At 42.8% G+C, this 22,497-nt stretch overlaps 1 protein-coding gene across 6 annotated transcripts in view; it reads left to right on the top strand.

Annotated features, from left to right (window-relative positions):
• LOC115208268 (receptor-type tyrosine-protein phosphatase alpha) overlaps positions 1–22,497 on the top strand; it is a 49,010-nt gene that overhangs the window by 15,779 nt on the left and 10,734 nt on the right. For 4 of the 6 annotated variants that reach the window (XM_029776205.1, XM_029776203.1, XM_029776200.1 and 1 more), the window contains exons 2-8: positions 11,423–11,469; positions 12,111–12,201; positions 14,442–14,849; positions 14,974–14,994; positions 18,372–18,474; positions 20,465–20,538; positions 21,052–21,188. In XM_029776205.1, the coding sequence (XP_029632065.1) occupies positions 11,449–11,469; positions 12,111–12,201; positions 14,442–14,849; positions 14,974–14,994; positions 18,372–18,474; positions 20,465–20,538; positions 21,052–21,188 (855 nt within the window). In that variant the 5' untranslated portion in view covers positions 11,423–11,448. Of the gene's footprint in view, positions 1–11,422; positions 11,470–11,687; positions 11,710–12,110; positions 12,202–14,441; positions 14,850–14,973; positions 14,995–18,371; positions 18,475–20,464; positions 20,539–21,051; positions 21,189–22,497 lie in introns of those variants that run through there. The other 2 variants (XM_029776204.1, XM_029776202.1) reach the window with 2 other exon arrangements.

Genomic DNA, 22,497 nt, shown 5'->3' with positions numbered 1-22,497 from the left:
GGATGAACTAGAGTTGATGGTGTTGTTTGGCACGCAATGTACACTCATGAGCTGGTTCGACTTGAGATGTAGGTCTACAGAGTGACTCAGTCAAATGTAATGACCGTTATCAGATGCGCTGAGTTTCCATATCTGTATCAACTGTAAAGAATTTAACTTTAGCGAATTCGGTGAGTCTAGTGCAGCTGCTCAGATTGATGTTCTAAGGTGAGGAGAGGATTGTCAATCAGTGATCAGTGGAGGCCTGCTTATTACGAGCGTTGCATAAACCCAAAGCAGATGTGAACAAGCGGGAGGATCTAGCATACCTCTAAAATGCACTGTGATTTGAGCTGTTTTCATTTCATTCTGATATTTAGAGACCATATGGACAAGAAATACGAAACCAATGGTAAAATGCCTTTTGAAGTAAATCTCTCTCATTGTGTGAATGAAATACCATGAGGTGAAACACAGTCCTGTGACCACACTGGTTAGGCTGACACTTGGCCACAAGCGGAGAGGGAACAATGTATTTATTCTGTAGTCATGCTGTGGGCACCACTTGCAATGCAAAAAAACACAGGTCTACATCCAAGTCCACGGTTGTTAAAACTGGAATTGCAGGGAAGACCTTTGAAGTAACAGGCTGTTTCTTTCTTTGTGTCATGGTCAAATGTTTGTCAAATGACTGCTTTCAAAATCGGACTGTCCTTTGAGATTCCTACGTTGGCTTTTTTAGCCTCTGTCAAGCATGTCCAGGGAACTTCCGTCGTCGTTGTGATAAGTTAGGCTCACGTTCTGTAATGGGTCCGTTCATTGGTTAATGTTAACACCTGAAAAGTAGGTATGGGGGCCTACTCTAATCATGCTGTGCCACGAAGTGTGTTTGTTTTCATCCCAATCGTATCTTCGTTGGAATCCTTAATTGGATGGAGCTGGACAGAATGGCCTCTGTGTTATTAGCCTAGGCACAGTCCATGTGAAAGAAAAGGAGCAGAGACACTCGATAAGAGTGATCCCTAACGACATAAAAAAGAACATGATTTGGGGGATTTTGTCATCCATAGAACAGTCCTTTTGGAGGAAGGACTGTTGACATATACACTGCTCAAAAAAATACAGGGAACACTTAAACAACACAATGTAACTCCAAGTCAATCACACTTCTGTGAAATCAAACTGTCCACTTAGAAAATAACACTGATTGACAATAAATTTCACATGCTGTTGTGCAAATGGAATAGACAACAGGTGGAAATTATAGGCAATTAGCAAGACACCCCCAATAAAGGAGTGGTTCTGCAGGTGGGGACCACAGACCACTTCTCAGTTCCTATGCTTCCTGGCTGATGTTTTGGTCACTTTTGAATGCTGGCGGTGCTTTCAATCTAGTGGTAGCATGAGACAGAGTCTACAACCCACACAAGTGGCTCAGGTAGTGCAGCTCATCCAGGATGGCACATCAATGCGAGCTGTGGCAAGAAGGTTTGCTGTGTCTGTCAGCGTAGTGTCCAGAGCATGGAGGCGCTACCAGGAGACAGGCCAGTACATCAGGAGACGTGGAGGAGGCCATAAGAGGGCAACAACCCAGCAGCAGGACCGCTACCTCCGCCTTTGTGCAAGGAGGAGCAGGAGAAGCACTGCCAGAGCCCTGCAAAATGACCTCCAGCAGGCCACGAATGTGCATGTGTCTGCTCAAACGGTCAGAAACAGACTCCATGACGGTGGTATGAGGGCCCGACGTCCACAGGTGGGGGTTGTGCTTACAGCCCAACACCGTGCAGGACGTTTGGCATTTGCCAGAGAACACCAAGATTGGCAAATTCACCACTGGCGCCCTGTGCTCTTCACAGATGAAAGCAGGTTCACACTGAGCACGTGACAGACGTGATAGAGTCTGGAGACGCTGTGGAGAACGTTCTGCTGCCTGCAACATCCTCCAGCATGACCGGTTTGGCGGTGGGTCAGTCATGGTGTGGGGTGGCATTTCTTTGGGGGGCCGCACAGCCCTCCATGTGCTCGCCAGAGGTAGCCTGACTGCCATTAGGTACCGAGATGAGATCCTCAGACCCCTTGTGAGACCATATGCTGGTGCGGTTGGCCCTGGGTTCCTCCTAATGCAAGACAATGCTAGACCTCATGTGGCTGGAGTGTGTCAGCAGTTCCTGCAAGAGGAAGGCATTGATGCTATGGACTGGCCCGCCCGTTCCCCAGACCTGAATCCAATTGAGCACATCTGGGACATCATGTCTCGCTCCATCCACCAACGCCACGTTGCACCACAGACTGTCCAGGAGTTGGCGGATGCTTTAGTCCAGGTCTGGGAGGAGATCCCTCAGGAGACCATCCGCCACCTCATCAGGAGCATGCCCAGGCGTTGTAGGGAGGTCATACAGGCACGTGGAGGCCACACACACTACTGAGCCTCATTTTGACTTGTTTTAAGGACATTACATCAAAGTTGGATCAGCCTGTAGTGTGGTTTTCCACTTTAATTTTGAGTGTGACTCCAAATCCAGACCTCCATGGGTTGATAAATTGGATTTCCATTGATTATTTTTGTGTGATTATTTTTTTTTTTTTTTTTTTTCGTCAGCACATTCAACTATGTAAAGAAAAAAGTATTTAATAAGATTATTTCTTTCATTCAGATCTAGGATGTGTTGTTTAAGTGTTCCCTTTATTTTTTTGAGCAGTATATTTGGCATTTTGTATCTAAAAGCATAATTGATCAATAATATGTCAAAGTTGGTTTATGAAATTTTGGGTTTACCCTGGCCTCCTTTAGTGTTTCATCTGTAGTGTTTCATCTGTAGGTGCTACGCTACAAACATTGGTGTCATATGATGCTTTACAACTTTCTGTAATATTAGTAGTATTTAGATTTCAATAATTTTCTTCTCTGCTCCGTGTACACGTGCATGCTTTTCTGAAGGAAGAGCAGCGTCACAACTTTGTTCATTTGAACAATTTCTCTCATTCACTTGAACTTGTAAATGCCACACTTACTGAAAATGACATTCGGTAGCTTCTAGCTATGCCTGTGTAACTTTATGAGCTGGATTTGCCTCTTTGCTTTTAGCTAGTGTCTGATTTTTGCTATTAGTTTGTGCTAATTTGATTAGCATTCTGGTAAGAGACCCGATGGTCCTTTCTTGCGGTGTTAGCGCCCCCTTGTGTGCTGTGCTGGTAATAACATCAATCCCAGGATAAGTGGACGGTGTGACGATATGGATATCTGGATACCGCCCAAGCCTAAAAGGAGGGCTGTGATTGGTCAAATGGCCTAGTATGCCATGTAAACGGGCCATAAAAACTAGCAGATCACACTCAGGCCGCCCCAAAAGTTAGATATTGTAGCTTTAACCCCTGGGAGCGTATTGTTTATGAGGCAACAGTCAACCACAGTGACTAACATGCATGATGCTTTTGGAATATCTTGGCGATCGTCTGCGAACTCTGCATTCTATCTGGAGTCGGAGTTCTGAATAGGCTGTGTATGGACTGTTGCTGTTTATTTTGGAGGTACATTTGTTCGAATATGAAGATGGTTGGGTGCGCGCCCTGTCGCACTTTAACACCTTTCTGTCCTACCGACGATTGCAACCATTTTTTTTTTTTAGATCGTTCACCTCTTTCGATCCTTTTGAAATCAGATGGCAACTAAACAAAGCATGAGGAAAAAATACCGAAAAACAGACTTTCGCAGTTTCGAACATGACTGTGTTTTGTGGACGGCTTTATTATAGCACTTGACTATTAATGAAGCGGCATGAAAGTTAGGCTGATTTAATAGAACATATCCTCCATTGTAGTCACTTCTGAATCTATACTCACTCTCCATTTAGGTGGGGTGGCATCAAAACTGTAGTCAGTCTCGCAGTAGAAGGACAACCGAGCACCACCCAAATTGTTTAGTCACCTAGAAATAGACCACTTGACGAGACATCTCATCTCAGGAGGTTGACGTGATGAAAATGCAGCAAGATATCGAAACGGACGACGTGAAGAATGGGGCACTTTTGGAAAAGTTTTGCAGATTCTGGCCCAAGCAAACCCGGGTGGCGTAATGTTAATAAAACGTTTTTAGTTCCATGGGAGCTTGCTAGAACGTTAAAGACGTGGTCAATATAGCCTTAATCAAATTGGATGTGCTTGTGTGGAACTAGGCCTAGATAACGGAAGATTGCAATGCCGAAATGAAGCAGCGAGAGGAAGCCGCTGAGGACCACTTCTTTGTTCTCTGCACTAGCGGAACATCTTGGTCGGGCACGGCTGTCAACAAAGCTTTCGTAACAGGAAACTGTTAAGCGCAAGAGGAGAACGTTGTACCTTTTGCAGTACAGTACACAGTATCATGGCGTAGGCTACTAGGCATATAAGATGTTTTGTGTTGTCAAACTTGTATTTCTAGAACGCTAGACTATGTCTGTCATCAGCTTAGTGATGGGGCTGAATATGCTCATATGAATGTGCGTGATTCCGAGCCCCTCCCGTTCTACTGCTATTACAACCAGAGATTATTCAGAAAGCTTTCTCTACCGTCTCCGCTACAAATAGAGATCCATCACGCCAAAGGGTGGCTGTTCTCTTACTTGACTATAAAAGATGGCATTTTGTTGTGTTGAGTGGGTATACCCTAGGTATGAAGTAGGAAACACTTGACTAGTGCCTCTTGAATTAATAATGTCCTCTCTCCACTTAAGTCACTGGGACATCCCTCTCACAGCGCACACTCCTCTGTGGATGAACACACACACACACACACACACACACACACACACACACACACACTGAAAGGGTTTGGGGACTGCTTTGGTGGGCAAAACACATTTAGCCAGGTCCCCATAGACTGATGCACTCAGACCTATAGATCAGACTGGTAGGCACTACACTCATAAACTGCATCCATGTGGCTACTAGCTCCAGTTAGCATTGGACAGCTTCACCTCACCGACATGAACACGCCACCTTATCACAGCAGGGTGACAGCAGTGAGTCATGTTTGTCCAAAAAGGTTGTTTAGGCTCCCAATGATGCAAGCCGATTCAAAAGCACAAAGGCTGATTCATTTCCAGACCGATGATGCAACCATGCTACATTTAGCCTAATTTAGAGAGGAAGCTTCTACTTCAATCAGGCTAATGTGATTTTTAAAGTCACTAATGTCAATGGGGAATGGTTGTCTCATAGCTGAGTCATTGGTTATGAGGATGGTTGCTCTATGGGTCAGGTGAGGGGGGAGGCTGGGGCATTGTACAGGAAGGGTTCAAGGGTCAGAGGCTGGTTTTGGATGAGTGAGGAGTTTGCGGTACTAGCAGCCAGACTGCAGGGGAAGGAAGCAATGTGCTGGGCTCTCGTCGTTTTAAGACTTTCCTGCAGTCTGAGTCAGCTGGATCGACAGCCTAGCCTACTAGGGAGGGAGAGATGCAGATAAAGGAGTGAAATGGTTGTCATAGACTTTGCGCCTTTCCATACTCCGTTTCTGCACCTTATTGGGCACATGTTTTAAGTGTTTTTATTTAGGAGGAAGGAAGGAAAGTTGGTACATTTCATTTTAATATGACATGCATAAGCTACAGTTAAGTACATACGTCAGTTTAACGTCTAGTTTTGATTTACGTTTGGTTGTTGTCAACTAACGTAAATAAAAACACGATTGATTTAGGTTAAAAGTTGGACCAAAAAAAATATGAAATGCCCCTTTGTTGATGACTTGAAGCAAATCCAATAAATGTTCCACATTGATTCAACGTCATCGCATAGATTTTTTGGGGGGGGTTGAAATCACGTGGAAACAATGTTGATTCAGCCAGTTTTTGCCCAGTGGGTTGAGTTTGTAGGTCTAGGCTATCTGTTGGGTTTTCCTTTTTTGTTCTATCCTGGATTCAGCTCAGTGCAGTCTACTTTGATTAGTTTGCTTTAAAGTCAAGTGAAACAAACACTCGCGATGCACTAGGCCACCCTTTGAATTTAGGAACACCTCTTCTAAATTTAGCACAGGGATGAATCCTGATTCACTGTCCTCGTTTTAGAGGTGGAAAACGGCACAAGTGAAATCCACCCTGTGTGCAGCAGTAGCAGAGTTGGCTGAGGTCTGAGGGGGAAACTGCAGCACTGGTTGAGGTTTCTGGGGTGGTGGTTGGCACGGTTTGGGCATGGAAGGGAGAACTGTAATTGTGCACGTTTTTTGTCAGCTGTGGGTGGATAAGACCGGGGAAGGGGAGCGGAAGCGGGCAAGGAGCAAAAGTATTGGGGGAAGGGTAGGTACAGTGCTAGGCTAAATAATATGCAGCATGAGTCTGCAAGCTCGAATACCAAGTGTGGTTTTCACAATCCATTTAAAACCAATTCTATGTGCCAAGGGACATTTCCATCTAGAAGGACCCATGAGCACCAACATGAGCAATGTCACATTGGGGGTCAAATGAATACATATACACATTTTTCAACCATTTTCCAACCAAAAAATGTGGAATAATCAAAGGCTTTGATTTAAGGTCAAACTGATGGAAAAGTGTTCTTAGACCACATCTACTAGAAAAAGTCTTAAAATGTATTAGAAATACATCAAAACACAATGTTGAAGACCCCTGCCAGCTAATATCAACACTTATATTTAGTTTTAGAGAAATTATTTGCCTTCTGTAAATTTAAGAAACATTGCCTTGTAATTCTGTTACCAAAAACCCACACAACTTTACAATATTTTCTAATTTCGCTCCCTCGTGAGGCAGGATAATGAAAGTTCACAGAAGTAACAAGTAAAGGTAGACCTACCAATTAGTTAGTGTATTTACTGATGTCAAATTTGCTTATGAATAGTTAAGTGTTTAAAACTCGTAATTCTGTTACCAAATCGGTAGTGGAATTACTGCAATTTAATTGGCTATAATGGGAAATCATAGTTGTCACAAACCACAGTTGGGTCACCTGCTGCTGTCCTCCCTTCCACTGGCATACTGTTATGTTCAGCTCATAGGGTCTCCTGCTGCTGTCCTCCCTTCCACTGGCATACTGTTATGTTCAGCTCATAGGGTCTCCTGCTGCTGTCCTCCCTTCCACTGGCATACTGTTATGTTCAGCTCATAGGGTCACCTGCTGCTGTCCTCCCTTCCACTGGCATACTGGTATGTTCAGCGCATAGGGTCACCTGCTGCTGTCCTCCCTTCCACTGGCATACTGGTATGTTCAGCGCATAGGGTCACCTGCTGCTGTCCTCCCTTCCACTGGCATACTGGTATGTTCAGCTCATAGGGTCACCTGCTGCTATCCTCCCTTCCACTGGCATACTGGTATGTTCAGCTCATAGGGTCACCTGCTACTGTCCTCCCTTCCACTGGCATACTGGTATGTTCAGCTCATAGGGTCACCTGCTGCTGTCCTCCCTTCCACTGGCATACTGTTATGTTCAGCTCATAGGGTCACCTGCTGCTGTCCTCCCTTCCACTGGTATACTGTTATGTTCAGCTCAACTGTTTTCTTTCTGTTGTCTGGTGGTCAAAGCAAGACTGAAAAACATTCTGGACTTCTCGCTCTCCTTAATGTCACCTCAATTTGGTTCTTAGTGACACCTACCCTCTTTCCGTTTACTGTAGCGAGCATCCTCGCCCACTAAGCACTGACCGACAGCGAACGTCCTTGGACGGTGAAATTTGTTCAGTCCGCTCTGGCCGGACCAAATCTGAACCAATCATAGACGTCTATGTTTCACAAGTTTGGACAGTAGTCCCACTGTACTGAGCTCTACTATATTGTGATGTCCAAACTTGTGAAACATAAACGTCTATCGTTGGTTCAGATTTGGTCTGGTCCGGACCAACCATATGTTGTCGTCATTTGGGGGTGGAGCTCATTAGAATAATATTCAAATATGCAAAATAAGGATATTGCATATTTCTACCTTTGTAGCTATTCAGGATACATCACCATGAAGAGCATGAAATTCATATCCATAATTACGCATTTCTGTATAGTACAGATCAGGGACCCATGACGTAATTCCGTTACCGTAATTCTGTAAAACTCGAGGCGTCAGTCATAGCGGACACCCCATTTTTCTGGAAAATGTGGTCGCATAAAAAGCTGAGAGATTTTACCGTAATTCTGTTACCCAACTTTGCATCAGCACAGTTCTTCCAGCAAATATGTTTTTGTGAAATTCTCTGTGTAAATTAGTAGACCTTGTGCGTAGAGTTGTATGGTTTGTTAAACTTTGAAATCAATAGATTTGGTTTGGCATACATTTTAACGTGAAAAATCAGAGTCTCGGCGTAATTCCATTAACGTGGAATTGCCCCTAACAAAACAGAATACATACTACTCGTTGCTAGACCCATCTTAATTAACCACTTGCTTTCCCCAAAACAGTAAGGATGGATCACAGTTATTCCCACTAGATATAAATGGCACAGTAGCGTTTTTTTCCCACCCAATTCTGACGCTCTGGCAGTAAATCCCTGATCCCCAGGTTTTGTGTGTGTCTGAATTCACCCGTGTGTGTGTGTGTGTGTGTGCGTGCACACGTGCGTGCGTGGAGCTAGAACGCAGTAAAGAGAGCCAGACGGGCTAGATTATTCCTGTATCAAGACCACGAGATTATCATAGCTCAGTCAGTCAGGCCGCACCCAGTGGACTGGTGGGATTACACCATTGTCAGCCCACCCAGCCTGCGCTTTAGGCCCTTTCCTACACACACTCGCCTTTATTTCAACTGACTCCCTTTCATTGTATTTTGAGGTGAGCTCCACTGCAGTCAATGCAGAAATGCAACACTCATTTGATTAGAAATTATTGCGCAATACAGGCAATTTTGACAAATCCGTGTCCAAATCCAAAATCTGAACAAAGTTGTCTCAATCCAGTCTCTGCGTTCCTTCTCAGTCTCTAACTTCTTGATTTATCCCCAGAGCTCGGGTAACTAGGCTACCTGCTGTCTTTCGTATAGCCCAAGTTGAAATGCATATATGCCTACATAAAATGCATCTTTTTTTTTTTGTTCCCTTCGCTGTGTCCCAGAATAATGTGGTCATTTATTATTCATGTTACGGCGCACCACCTGGATACAAGACGCATCTAGAAAAGAGGAGAGAGGGAGCGACTGGGATTTAGCAGACACAGAATGATGGGGTTCTATGCGGGTCTGATGGCTGTTGGTTGCAGCATGGTACTGGCAACATCAGGGTTGTGGGTAAGATACCTGCACGTGTCACAGTAGTGTGTTAGGCTAACATTTGATAAAGGCTGCTTCTAAATGAGCAAACCAAAAAATGGTGGCTTTATGCAGACATGGTTTCATAACCTAACTCGGGATATGTAACGCTTTCAGTATTTTTATTTTGTTATTGAGGTAAGGGTTAGATATTTGGATAAATCACCACCTGGCAAGTTTGCGATTAGTCAAGCCTTCCAACGTTGTTTTAGAGAATTTGGCATTATGTCCAGCCGGCCTCATAAACGCAGATCAAATGTAACCACTTCAGCCCAGGACCTCCACATCAGGCTTCTTCACCTGTGGGATCGTCTGGGGGGGGGGGTGCGGGGGGGGGGGGGTGCTGAGGAGTATTTCTGTCTGTAATAAAGCCCTGTCTGGGCATGGCTCCCCAGTGGGCATGGCTGCACCCCTGCACCCCCAGTTTTGTGAAATCCATAGATTAGAGCCTAATACATTTATTTCAATTGACTGATTTACAGTGGCTTGCGAAAGTATTCACCCCCTTGGCATTTTTCCTATTTTGTTGCCATACAACCTGGAATTAAAATATTTTTTGGGGGTTTGATTTACACAACATGCCTACCACTTTGAAGATGCAAAATATTTTTTATTGTCAAACAAACAAGAAATAAGACCACAACAAAAAACAGAACTTGAGCATGCATAACTATTCACCCCCCAAAGTCAATACTTTGTAGAGCCACCTTTTGCAGCAATTACAGCTGCAAGTCTCTTTGGGTATGTCTTTATAAGCTTGGCACATCTAGCCACTGGGATTTTTGCCCATTATTCAAGGCAAAACTGCTCCAGCTCCTTCAAGTTGGATGGGTTCTGCTGGTATACAGCAATCTTTAAGTCATACCACAGATTCTCAATTGGATTGAGGTCTGGACTTTGACTAGGCCATTCCAAGACATTGAAATGTTTCCCCTTAAACCACTCGAGTGTTGCTTTAGCAGTATGCTTAGGGTCATTGTCCTGCTAGAAGGTGAACCTCTGTCCCAGTGTCAAATCTCTGGAAGACTGAAACAGGTTTCCCTCAAGAATTTCCCTGTATTTAGCATTCCTTCAATTCTGACCAGTTGCCCAGTCCCTGCTGATGGAAAAACATCCCCACAGCATGATGCTGCCACCACCATGCTTCACTGTAGTGATGGTGTTCCCAAGGTGATGTGAGGTGTTTGGTTTGTGCCAGACATAGCGTTTTCCTTGATGGCCAAAAATCTACATTTTAATCTCATCTGACCAGAGTTTCCCACATGCCTTTTGGCAAACACCAAACATGTTTGCTTATTTTTTTTTCTTTGCGGAATGGCTTTCTTTGGCCACTCTTCTGTATAGCCCAACTTATGGTGGTCCTATGGGCAGATACTCCAATCTTCGCAGTGGAGCTTTACAGCTCCTTCAGGGTTTTCTTTGGTCTCTTTGTTGCCTCTCTGATTAATGCCCTCCTGCCTCGTCCGTGAGTTTTGGTGGGCGGCCCTCTCTTGGCAGGTTTGTTGTGGTGCCATATTCTTTGCATTTTTTAATAATGGATTTAATGACACTCTGTGGGATGTTCAACGTTTCGGATATTTTTTTATAACCCAACCCTGGTCTGTACTTCTCCAAAACTTTGTTCCTGACCTGTTTGGAGAGCTCCTTGGTCTTCATTGTGCTGCTTGATTGGTGGTGCCCCTTGCTTTGTGGTGTTGCAGACTCTGGGGCCTTTAAGAACAGGTGTGTGTGTGTGTGTATATATACTGAGATCGTGTGACAGATCATGTGACACTTAGATTGCACACAGATGGACCTTATTGAACTAGTTATGTGACTTCTGAAGGTAATTGGTTGCACCAGATCTTATTTAGGGGCTTCATAGCAAATACATAAGCATGCACCACTTTTCCAGTTTTTATTTTTTTTAAACAAGGTTTTTTTTTTTCTCTTCACCAATTTGGACTATTTTTGTCTGTCCATTACATGAAATCCAAATAAAAATCAATTTAAATTACAGGTTGTAATGCAACAAAATAGGAAAAAATGCTAAGGGGGATGAATACTTTTGCAAAGCACTGTATATAAACTATATTTTCGTTCAGTATATTAGGAATGTTCTCAACAGGCAAACCAGCAAGATACAAGTTAAATGAATAATACAAAACTAGTTAAACTAACTAGTGAAACACTTCTAAGCACCTATTTGAGATTCTAACAGTGTCTTCCTCCTTTTCCTTTTGCATCCAGGACCACACTGTGCGAATGAGTGATTGATGCCAAATTCGCTCCTTAAGGTAAGAGATCAACTCCTTGTTCCACTCATCATTATAGGGTAAATCCATATGATTTCAATCACGTTTTGACTGCACCCATTTTTGGTTTGAACAAAACTTTGTTAAACTATTTTATTATTTCTTGCATTTAAAAAAATTTATCCAGAAATTATAATAGTTTGACATCCCTGTGTGTAAGATTTAAAATGATATAAATCTCAACCGTTTATCTTTTCCAGTGAAAAACATGGATGTCTCATGGTATGTTGGGGTATGCAAAATTGGTGAAGTTTGAGCACCTCTTTCTCCTGAATGTTTTGGCATTCATTCCAAAAAGTCACTTTCTGACCACTTCTTCCGTGGGCAAACATTTATGGAAAGTTTGGTTTAAATCAACAAGCGGTGCTGTCAAACTGATTTACCCTATAATCAATGCATTTAAGACACTTATATTTTCTTGTAAAAAAATCTTAGTCCCCCCCCAAAAATGTAAGAACCCAAATTTTGTTGGATTATTCTCTAAATGTGATCATGAAGGATTTAGGATTAGGCATCCAGTTACAAGTACCACACATATGAATTTATAATCCGATCATGACCAGTTGCACTGTGAAAGGGTCATTTTTGGGTTGTCAGTAAGGCGTGTGTCCCCGTTCTCCCAGGGCAGTATGGGTATGTGTCCCCTGCTCCTGCTGCTCAGTGTGGCCCTCGTGGTCTCTGTCTCAGCCCAGGGACCATCTCTCATCCCCACAGGTAAGGAGGACACACATGACATTATCACCTGAACAGTCGGATCCTACCGCTGACACCATTTGACATATTGAACGTTCTTGTATTGTAAAATACTTGTTTGTATCACTGCAACTCCAATGAAGTTGCAGTTGAGGCATTAAATGACTCAACACAAACATCACGGGTTCTCAGAGTTCGGTCATGGAGGTACGGCAGGGGGTCTCCAGCCAGATCTCTTAATATAACAAAATGGTAATATATATATTTTTATATATACAGTTGAAGTCGGAAGTTTACATACACTTAGGTTGGAGTCATTAAAACTTGTTTTTCAACCACTCCACAAATTTCTTCTTAACAAACTATAGTTTTGGCAAGTCGGTTAGGACATCTACTTTGTGCATGACACAACTAATTTTTCCAACAATTGTTTACAGACAGATTATTTCACTTATAATTCACTAAATCACAATTCCAGCGGGTCAGAAGTTTACATACACTAAATTGACTGTGCCTTTAAACAGCTTGGAAAATTCCAGAAAATGATTTCATGGCATTAGAAGCTTCCGGTTAGGCTAATTGACATAATTTGAGTCAATTGGAGGTGTACCTGTGGATGTATTTCAAGGCCTACCTAAAATTGTAGACCTCGACAAGTCTAGTTCATCCTTGGGAGCAATTTCCAAACGCCTGAACAATCGCTGAACAACAGCAAAGGATCTTGTGAAGATGCTGGAGGAAACAGGTACAAAAGTATCTATATCCACAGTAAAATGAGTCCTATATCGACATAACCTGAAAAGCCACTCAGCAAGGAAGAAGCCACTGCTCCAAAACCGCCATAAAAAAGCCAGACTACGGTTTGCAACTGCACATGGGAACAAAGATTGTACTTTTTGGAGAAATGTCCTCTGGTCTGATGAAACAAAAATAGAACTGTTTGGCCATAATGACCATCATTATGTTAGGAGGTTAAAGGGGGAGGCTTGCAAGCCGAAGCACACCATCCCAACCGTGAAGCACGGGGGTGGCAGCATCATGTTGTGGGGGTGCTTTGCTGCAGGAGGGACTGGTGCACTTCACAAAATAGATGGCATTATGAGGAAGGAAAATTATGTGGATATATTGAAGCAACAGCTCAAGACATCAGTCAGGAAGTTAAAGCTTGGTCGCAAATGGACAATGACCCCAAGCATACTTCCAAAGTTGTGGCAAAATGGCCTAAGGACAACAAAGTCAAGGTATTGGAGTGGCCATCACAAAACCCTGACCTCAATCCTATTGAAAATGTGTGGGCAGAACTGAAAAAGCGTGTGCGAGCAAGGAGGCCTACAAACCTGACTCAGTTACACCAGCTCTGTCAGGAGGAATGGGCCAAAATTCACTCAACTTATTGTTGGGTGAAGTGAACCCAAAACATTTGACCCAAATTAAACAATATAAAGGCAATGATACCAAATACTAATTGAGTGTATGTAAAGTTCTGACCCACTGGGAATGTGATGAAATAAATGAAAGCTGAAATAAATCATTCTCTTTACTATTGTTCTGACATTTCACATTCTTAAAATAAAGTGATGATCCAAACTGACCTAAGACAGGGAATTTTTACTAGGATTTAAATGTCAGGACTTGTGAAACTGAGTTTAAATGTATTTGAGTAAGGTGTATGTAAACTTCTGACTTCAACTGTAAATATTACTAACAGATTCAATTCAGAGGGTGTAATATAATACAATGTAAAATTATTCATCTACAATTTATGTTCTTGATCCTGGGCAACATGGGAATATTGGTATCCACAGTATTCCACCAATTTATCATTTTTTCAACTCAATACTTGTATTTCCCCAAAAATATTTTCTTAATTTTTTTAAAGAAAATGCATCGTAATTTACTTTAAAACTGCAAAGTTATATCTGCCTCATGACAAAATGTGTAGAATTGGCTTTAAAGCTTCAACAACAACAAATCTCTGCCCCACGACAAAATGTGTAGTTGCAGAGAATTTGCTTGAAAACATCAACATTTTCTCAGAGGCAGGTCTTTAAATGTTCCTTCCCAGTGCCCGAGACTTGGTCTGTCCGTCTGTCCGTCCGTCCGTCCGTCCGTCCATGCCCTGCCGAAGTCATAATTAAACTCCTTGTATGTTATTCTCATCTCACTGAAGTTGTGTTCTGATTATGAAATGGTCCCCAATGAAATGGCTATCACAAGTTTGAGAACCCGTGGTCTAGATAAACTGTATCTCTCTCTCATAGAAGGTCCAGTCTCCACTGCCAAACCCACGGATTCTCCAGCCACCACCCTCCACAATGTTCCAGTAGCAACAGCCACCACCCCTCCAACAACCGCAACCCCCACGGCTGCCGTAACGACACTGACAACAACCAGCACCGCAGAGGGGAACATATTGACTGCAGGCCCCAGTGTCACCCAGGCGCCCATCCCCCCTCCACCACCCCCTGGCCCAACCATAGCCCCCCAAGTCCCCACGGGTGCAACCACCGCCCCGCAACCACCCCCTGCTCCGACCACAGTCAGTCGGGGAGGGGAGAATGGGACCACACCCTCTGCGCAGGACAGTCACACAGATCCCTCGCCGGAGACCGCCACAGAACCTACGGTGGAAGCCACGTCGCCCGACACGACTAGTGACACTACTACAGGTGTGTGTCTATCTGAGTGTGTTTGTGTGTGTGCTTGTGAGAGTGAAAGGCGAGCAGGTGTGTGTGTGGGGTGTAGGATGTTTTTTTATGTTGGATAGTAATGATACTCTTGTTTTACCCTCAGGTGGTGGAGAAGATGACACAGGTAAGAGTGTGTGTGGTGTGTGTGTGTGTGTGTGTGTGTGTGTGTGCGTGTGTATTATCTCAAGTTACAACGTGGTTATATAGATAAGGTCACACAGCTAACATGAGAACAACATAATGTGCCTTCAGAAAGTATTCATACCCCTTGACTTATTCCACATTTTGTTGTTACAGCCTGAATTCAAAAAAATCTTGCCCATCTATACACAATACCCCATAATGACAAAGTGAAAACATGATTTTAGAAATGTTAGAAATGTTTGGAAAATGATATGCTGAAATATCAAATATACATAAGTGTTCACACTCCTGAATCAATGTTAGACTCACAGCTGTGATTCTTTCTGGGTAAGTCTCTAAGAACTTTGGATTGTACAATATTTGCCCATTTCTATAATTTTTTGGTCATTTTTCAAGCTCTGTCAAGTTGGTTGTTGATCATTGCTAGACAGCCATTTAAGTCAAAACTGTAACTAGGCCACTTGGCAACATTTAATGTTGTCTTTGTAAGCAACTCCAGTGTATATTTGACATTGTGTTTTAAGTTATTGTCGTGCTTCAAGGTGATTTTGTCTCCCAGAGTCTGTTGGAAAGCAGACTGAACCAGGATTTGGCTTGTGCTATTAGGTTTATTTTTATCCTAAAAAAACTCTAGTCCTTGCCGATGACAAGCATATCCATAACATGATGCAGCCACCACCATGCTTGAAAATATAAAGAGTGGTACTCAGTGATGTTGGATTTGCCCCAAACTTAGTGCTTTGTATTCAGGACATAAAGTTAATTTCTTTGCCACATTTTTTGCAGTATTACTTTTTGCAAACAGAATGCATGTTTTGTAGTATTTTAGTCTGTACTGGCTTCCTTTTCACTCTGTCAATTAGGTTAGTATTGTGGAGTAAATACAATATTGTTGATCGATACTCAGTTTTCTCCTTTGTGAATTAATCTGTGTTTGAAATTCACTGCTCGACTGTGGGACCTTCAGATAATTATATGCTATATATACGAAAGTATGGGGACACCCCTTCAAATTAGTGGATTCGGCTATTTCAGCCACACCCGTTGCTGACAGGTGTATAAGATCGAGCACACAGCCATACAATCTTCATAGACAAACATTGGCAGTAGAATGGCCTTACTGAAGAGCTCAGTGACTTTCAATGTGGCACTGTCATAGGTGCCAACTTACCAACAAGTCAGTTTGTCTAATTTCTGCCCTGCTAGAGCTGCCCCGGTCAACTGTAAGTGCTGTTATTGTGAAGTGGAAAGGTCTAGGAGCAACAACGTCTCAGCCGCAAAGTGGTAGGCCACACAAGCTCACAGAACGGGACCGCCAAGTGCTGAAGCGTGTAGCACGTCAAAATCATCTGTTCTCGGTTGCAACACTCAATGACAAGTTCCAAACGGCCTAGCAACTTCAGGACAATAACTGTTCGTCGGGAGCTTCATGAAATGGGTTTCCATGGCCGAGCAGCCGCACACAAGCCTAAGATCACCATGCGCAATGCCAAGCGTTGGCTGGAGTGGTGTAAAGCTCGCCGCCATTGGACTCTGGACCAGTGGAAATGTGTTCTCTGGAGTGATGAATCACGCTTAACCATCTGGCAGTCCAACGGACGGTTCTGGATTTGGCGGATGGCAGGAGAAAGCTACCTGCCCGAATGCATAGTGCCAACTGTAAAGTTTTGTGAAGGAATAATAGTCTGGGGCTGTTTTTCATGGTTCGGGCTAGGCCCCTTTGTTCGAGTTTAGGGAAATCTTAACGCTACAGCATACAATGGCACTCTAGATGATTCTGTGCTTTGTGGCAACAGTTTGAGGAAGGCCTTTTGCTGTTTCAGCATGACAATGCACCCGTGCACAAAGCGCGGTCCATATAGAAATGTTTTGTCCAGATTGGTGTGGAAGAACTTGACTGGCTTGCACAGAGCCCTGACCTCAACCCCATCAAACACCTTTGGGATGAATTGGCACTGCGAGCCAGGCCTAATCGCCCAACATCAGTGCCCGACCTCATTAATGCTCTTGTGTGTGAATAGAAGCATGTCCCCGCAGCAATGTTCCAACATCTAGTGGAAAGCCTTTCCAGAAGAGTGGAGGCTGTTATAGCAGAAAATGGGGACCAACTCCATATTAATGCCCATGATCTTGGAATGAGATGTAAGATGAGCAGGTGTCCACATACCTTTGGTCATGTAGTGTGTGTGTGTGTGTGTGTGGGGTACAGCGATGAGGTAGTCATTGAAAAATCTATTGCACAGAGAGTCCATGCAACTTATGTGACTTAGGCACATTTTTACTTCTGAACTTTATTTAGGCTTGCCATAACAAATGGGGTTGAATACTTATCGACTCAAGACATTTCAGCTTTTTAATTTTTCATTAATTTATAATCATCATTCCACTTTGACATTATGGAGTATTGTGTATAGGTCAGTGACACAAAATCTCAATTTATTCAATTTTAAGTTCAGGCTGTAACACAACGTTTAGAAAAAGTCAAGGGGTGTGACTACTTTTCCGAAGTCATAAGCAGTCGTGGCAGCGACGTGCCGATAATTGAACTGGCCTGTCGAACACACGCACTATTCAAGCTCTGCATCTCTCCTCTGTGTGTTTATTTATTATCCGTCCTCTGTGCCCGCAGTATGAGCCGTTGAATTGGAATGAGTTGAATAGTCCTCCTCTACTGCTCATCAGTTTAACTTACCTTCCTACCAACGTGGTGCAGCACCATTCAATGTGTACTGTGTCCCATTATAATAGCAGTAAGGCACCTCGGGGGGGTTTGTGGTATATGGCCAATACACCACGGCTAAGGACTGTATCCAGAACAGCCCTTAGCCGTGGTATATTGGCCATATACCACAAACCCCCCCCGAGGTGCCTTATTGCTTAAGTATATACAATATATGACTGTTCCTCATCTATTTGGTTAACCCCTCTGCTTCTGTAAAGTCTCATCGTTTGTGTCGTGTTGACTCTTTCTGCTCTGTAACGACATCGCTTATGTCATTATTATGAAAATGTTATGTAAGACTAATGACAATGCTGTCCAAAAAAACTGTTACCAAGATGTCCTTACTTAGGAGCTCCTGTAATCGGTGTAGAAATCATGGAGTGGACAGTTTCATATAGCCTGTCTAATGCATACTGTTAACTATTAACAGTATTGGTTTTCTTTCAAATACTTAAGCTGATTTGTGCGCTTGATCGAGCTTGCCTGGTGCAATAGATCCAAGGAATTGTCCAAAAAGTGCCAACCTAAACCCCATTGGGGCACCTGAGACAGGCTCAATCAAATGCCAAATCGAACTTGTACTCAGTTTTAGAATGTTGTTAAATTCTCTCTCTCTCTCTCCCTCGTTCTCTCAGACCAAAATACGCAATCAGATGACACGCCCATCATTGCGGTGATGGTGGCTCTGTCATCCCTGCTCGTCATCGTCTTCATCATCATCATCCTCTATATGCTCAGGTCAGTCATGTCCCTCAGGCAGAAACCACCCACACCACTCATCTGGGTTGTGTTCAGTAGGGCACACCGTAGCGCAACTTTTTGTAACTAAACCAAAAGTCTTATCTTACTGTAGTTCAACTAGTACTTGTCCTGTGTGGTCCAGTGGAAACTCATCCCTGGATCAGGCACCAAATTGAAGAAACGAACTGAAACGGGGAGGGGCTTCCTGAACTTCTCCAATAAACGTATTGCTACGTATTGCAATTTGCTATGGTGTGCCGTAATGAATACACCCTGTTTTTTTCCCCACAGTCGCGCCGTCAGCCTTATGTCTCGGGAAGCATTTTTAAACTGAAAAGAAAAGTTTGGATGCAGGCACGATTTATCTTTGGAATAGAGCTATACAATAGTCAGATATGAGACCCATGTACAATGCTAACGGTGTCGTACACACCTACTCACACAATTCATTACACATTGTAAAAGCGCAGAGCAGGAAATGGTTTGTCTTCTTTCATACACAAACACCCTATAGAGGCCAGTGTGGATGAACCAAGTGTTATAGTAGTTACCATGGCAATGGCCATGTGTGTGTGTGTGTGTGTGTGTGTGTGTGAGAGACTGTGTGTGTGACTGTGTGACTGTGTGGGGGATATTCTGCATGTACAAGGCCTTCAGAAAGTATTCCCACCCCATTTGACTTTTCAACATTTTATTACAGCCTGAATTTAAATGGATTAAATTGAGATTTTGTGTCAATGATCTACACAAAATACCCCATAATGTCAAAGTTGAATTATGTTTTTAGACATGGTCACAAATTCATTAAAAATGGAAAGCTGAAATGTCTTGAGTCAATAAAGTATGTTTTGTTATGGCAAGCCTAAATAAGTTCAGGAGTAAAAAGTTTCTTAACAAAAATTCACAAGTTGCATGGACTCCTCCTGTGTGCAATAATAGTGTTGATCTTTAAACGACTACTGCATCTCTCTTTACCCAACGCATACAATTATCTCTAAGTTCCCTCAGTCGAGCAGTGAATTTCAAGCACAGATTCAAGCAGAAAGACCAGGGAGGTTTTCCAATGGTTCGCAAATAGCCTATTGGTAGATATGTTAAAAAAAAAAGATACAGACGTCCTTTTTAACTCCGTTGCCTGTGAGGAAGTGACTGAGGAGGTATTAACAACATTGTAGTTAATCCACAATACTAACATAAATGACAGTGAAAAGAATGCAGCCTTTTCAGAATAAAAAAATATTGTTTGCATTTAGGGTGCTAAAGTAATCCTGCAAAGAATGAGGCAAAGAAATGTACTTTTTGTCTTGAATACAACGTGTTATCGTTGGGGAAATTCCAACACATCACTGAGTCCCACTCTTCATATTTTCAAGCATGGTGGTGGCTGCATCATGTTATGGATATGCTTGTCATCAGCACGGACAAGGGAGTTTTAGGATAAGAAGAAACAGACTACAGCTAAGCACAGGCAAAATCCTATAGGAAGACCTGGTTCAGTCTGCTTTCCAAAGACACTTGGAGACATTCACCATTCAGCAGGACAAGTACCTAAAACACAAGGCCAAATATACACTGGAGTTGCTTACCAAGACGACATTGAATGTTCCTGAGTGGCCTAGTTAAAGTTTTCACTTAAATCGGCTTGGAAATCTATGGCAAGACTTGACAATGGCTGTCTAGCAATTATCAACAATCAATTTGACAGATTTGATTTTTTTTTTTTTAAAGAATAATGGGCAAATGTTGTACAACCCCTAAAGACTCACAGCTGTATTCGCTGGCAAAGGTGTTTCTAACATGTACTGACTCTGGGGGTGGGGGGGTTGAATACTTGTTTTACGTTAACAAAAAGTATTAAATCTCTTCCATTTTGACATAACCGTGTATTTTGTGTAGATCGTTGACGTTTTAATCCCGCTTTGTAACGCTACAAAATGTGGAAAAAGTCAAGGGTTGTGAGTATTCGTGTGTGTCGTATGATTGACAGGTTTAAGAAGTACAAGCAGGCCGGCAGCCATTCCAACTCCTTCAGGCTAACCAACGGTAGATCAGATGATACAGGTAACCGTGTGTGTGTGTGTGTGTGTGAACGTGCATGTTTTGTCTGTGGTCGTACATTTACCGGAATTTTTATGCATGTCTCTATCATAGCCAACTTTCTCCATTGTTCTGTGTTCAGAAAACCAATGTGATTTTATCTGATCATTTACTGATAACGTTGTCAAATTTACTGATTCTTGGCCAAAGCAGTTGTTCAATATGATGAATTGTGGCACACTAGCAGTGTTGGATTGGTTTATGGTGCCCCCTTGTGGGCTTTTATTAACACACACAGTCCGTTTGGAGAAGTTGCATGTGTAGATTAGAATCTGTTTTAATATATAACATATTTATCATAATATAACATTTTCTATAGTTTATGAATTTATAATCATTGGTTGGTGAATTTGTCACTATCTTTATTGTTGGCAGTGTCTCAACTATAAGGGTTTTTCTCTTCCCCCTTCCCCTGTGGGCCTCAATCGCCACCTATCTTTCCTGTCCCATTACTTCCCTCCCTTCCTGCTCTTGAAGAGCTCCAGAGTGTGCCGCTATTAGCCCGCTCGCCTAGCACCAACAGGAAGTACCCACCCCTTGTTGTCGACAAGCTTGAGGAGGATATGAATCGTCGCATGGCTGATGACAACAAGCTCTTCCGGGAGGAGTTCAACGTATGGAGTCCACGCGCACATACATACATACATACATACATACATACATACATACATACATACATACGGTATACATACATACATACATACAGTCAGTCAGTCAGTCAGTCAGTCAGTCAGTCAGTCAGTCAGTCAGTCAGTCAGTCAGTCAAAAATTTGGACACCTACTCATTCAAGGGTTTTTCTTTATTTGTACTGTTTTCTACATTGTAGAATAATAGTGAAGACATCAAAACTTTGAAATATCACATATGGAATCATGTAGTAACCAAAGAAGTGTTAAACAAATCAAAATATATTTGAGGTTCTTCAAGTAGCCACCCTTTGCCTTGATGTCAGTTTTGGACACTTTTGGCATTCTCTCAACCAGCTTCATGAGGTAGTCACCTGGAATTAATTTAAATTAAGAGGTGTGCCTTGTTAAACGTTAACTTGTGGAATTTTTTTCCTTCTTAATGCGTTTGTTGTGACAAGGTAGGGGTGGTATACAGAAGATAGCCCTACTTGGTAAAAGAGTGTGCAGAATATTTCAAAAATGTTGAACGTTTCTTCAAGTGCAGTCGCGAAAACCATAGAGCACTATGGTGAAACTGGCTCATGAGGACCGCCACAGGAAAGGAAGACCCAGAGTTACCTCTGCTGCATAGGATACGTTCATTAGCGTTACCAGCCTCAGAATTTGTAGCCCAAATAAATGTTTCACAGAGTTCAAGAACAGACACATCTCAACATCAACTGTTCAGATGATACTGCGTGAATCAGGCCTTCATGGTCGAATTGCTGCAAAGAAACCACTACTAAAGGACACCAATAAGAAGAAGAGACTTGATTGGGCCGAGAAACACAAGCAATGGACATTTGATCGGTGGAAATCTGTCCTTTGGTCTGATGAGTCCAAATGTTTTATTTGTTTGGTTCCGACCCGCCGTGTCTTTGTGACGCAGAGTAGGTGAACGGATGATCTCCGCATGTTTGGTTCCCACCATGAAGCATGGAGGAGATGGTGTGGGGGTGCTTTGCTGGTGACACTGTCAGTGATTTATTTAGAATTCAAGGCACACTTAACCAGCATGGCTACCACAGCATTCTGCAGTGATATGCCATCCCATCTGGTTTGCGCTTAGTAGAAATGTCATTTGTTTTTCAACAGGACAATGACCCAAATCACACCACCAGGCTGTGTAAGAGCTATTTGACCAAGAATGAGAGTGATGGAGTGCTCCGTCAGATGACCTTGACTCCACAATCACCCGACCTTTAACCCAATTGAGATGGTTTGGGATGAGTTGTACTGCAGAGTGAAGGAAAA

This window comes from Salmo trutta, chromosome 14, assembly GCF_901001165.1.
Source record: "Salmo trutta chromosome 14, fSalTru1.1, whole genome shotgun sequence".
Lineage (NCBI taxonomy): Eukaryota > Metazoa > Chordata > Actinopteri > Salmoniformes > Salmonidae > Salmo > Salmo trutta.
The sequence above is the reverse complement of the archived record's forward strand: the minus strand, read 5'-3'. Positions and strand labels throughout refer to the sequence as shown.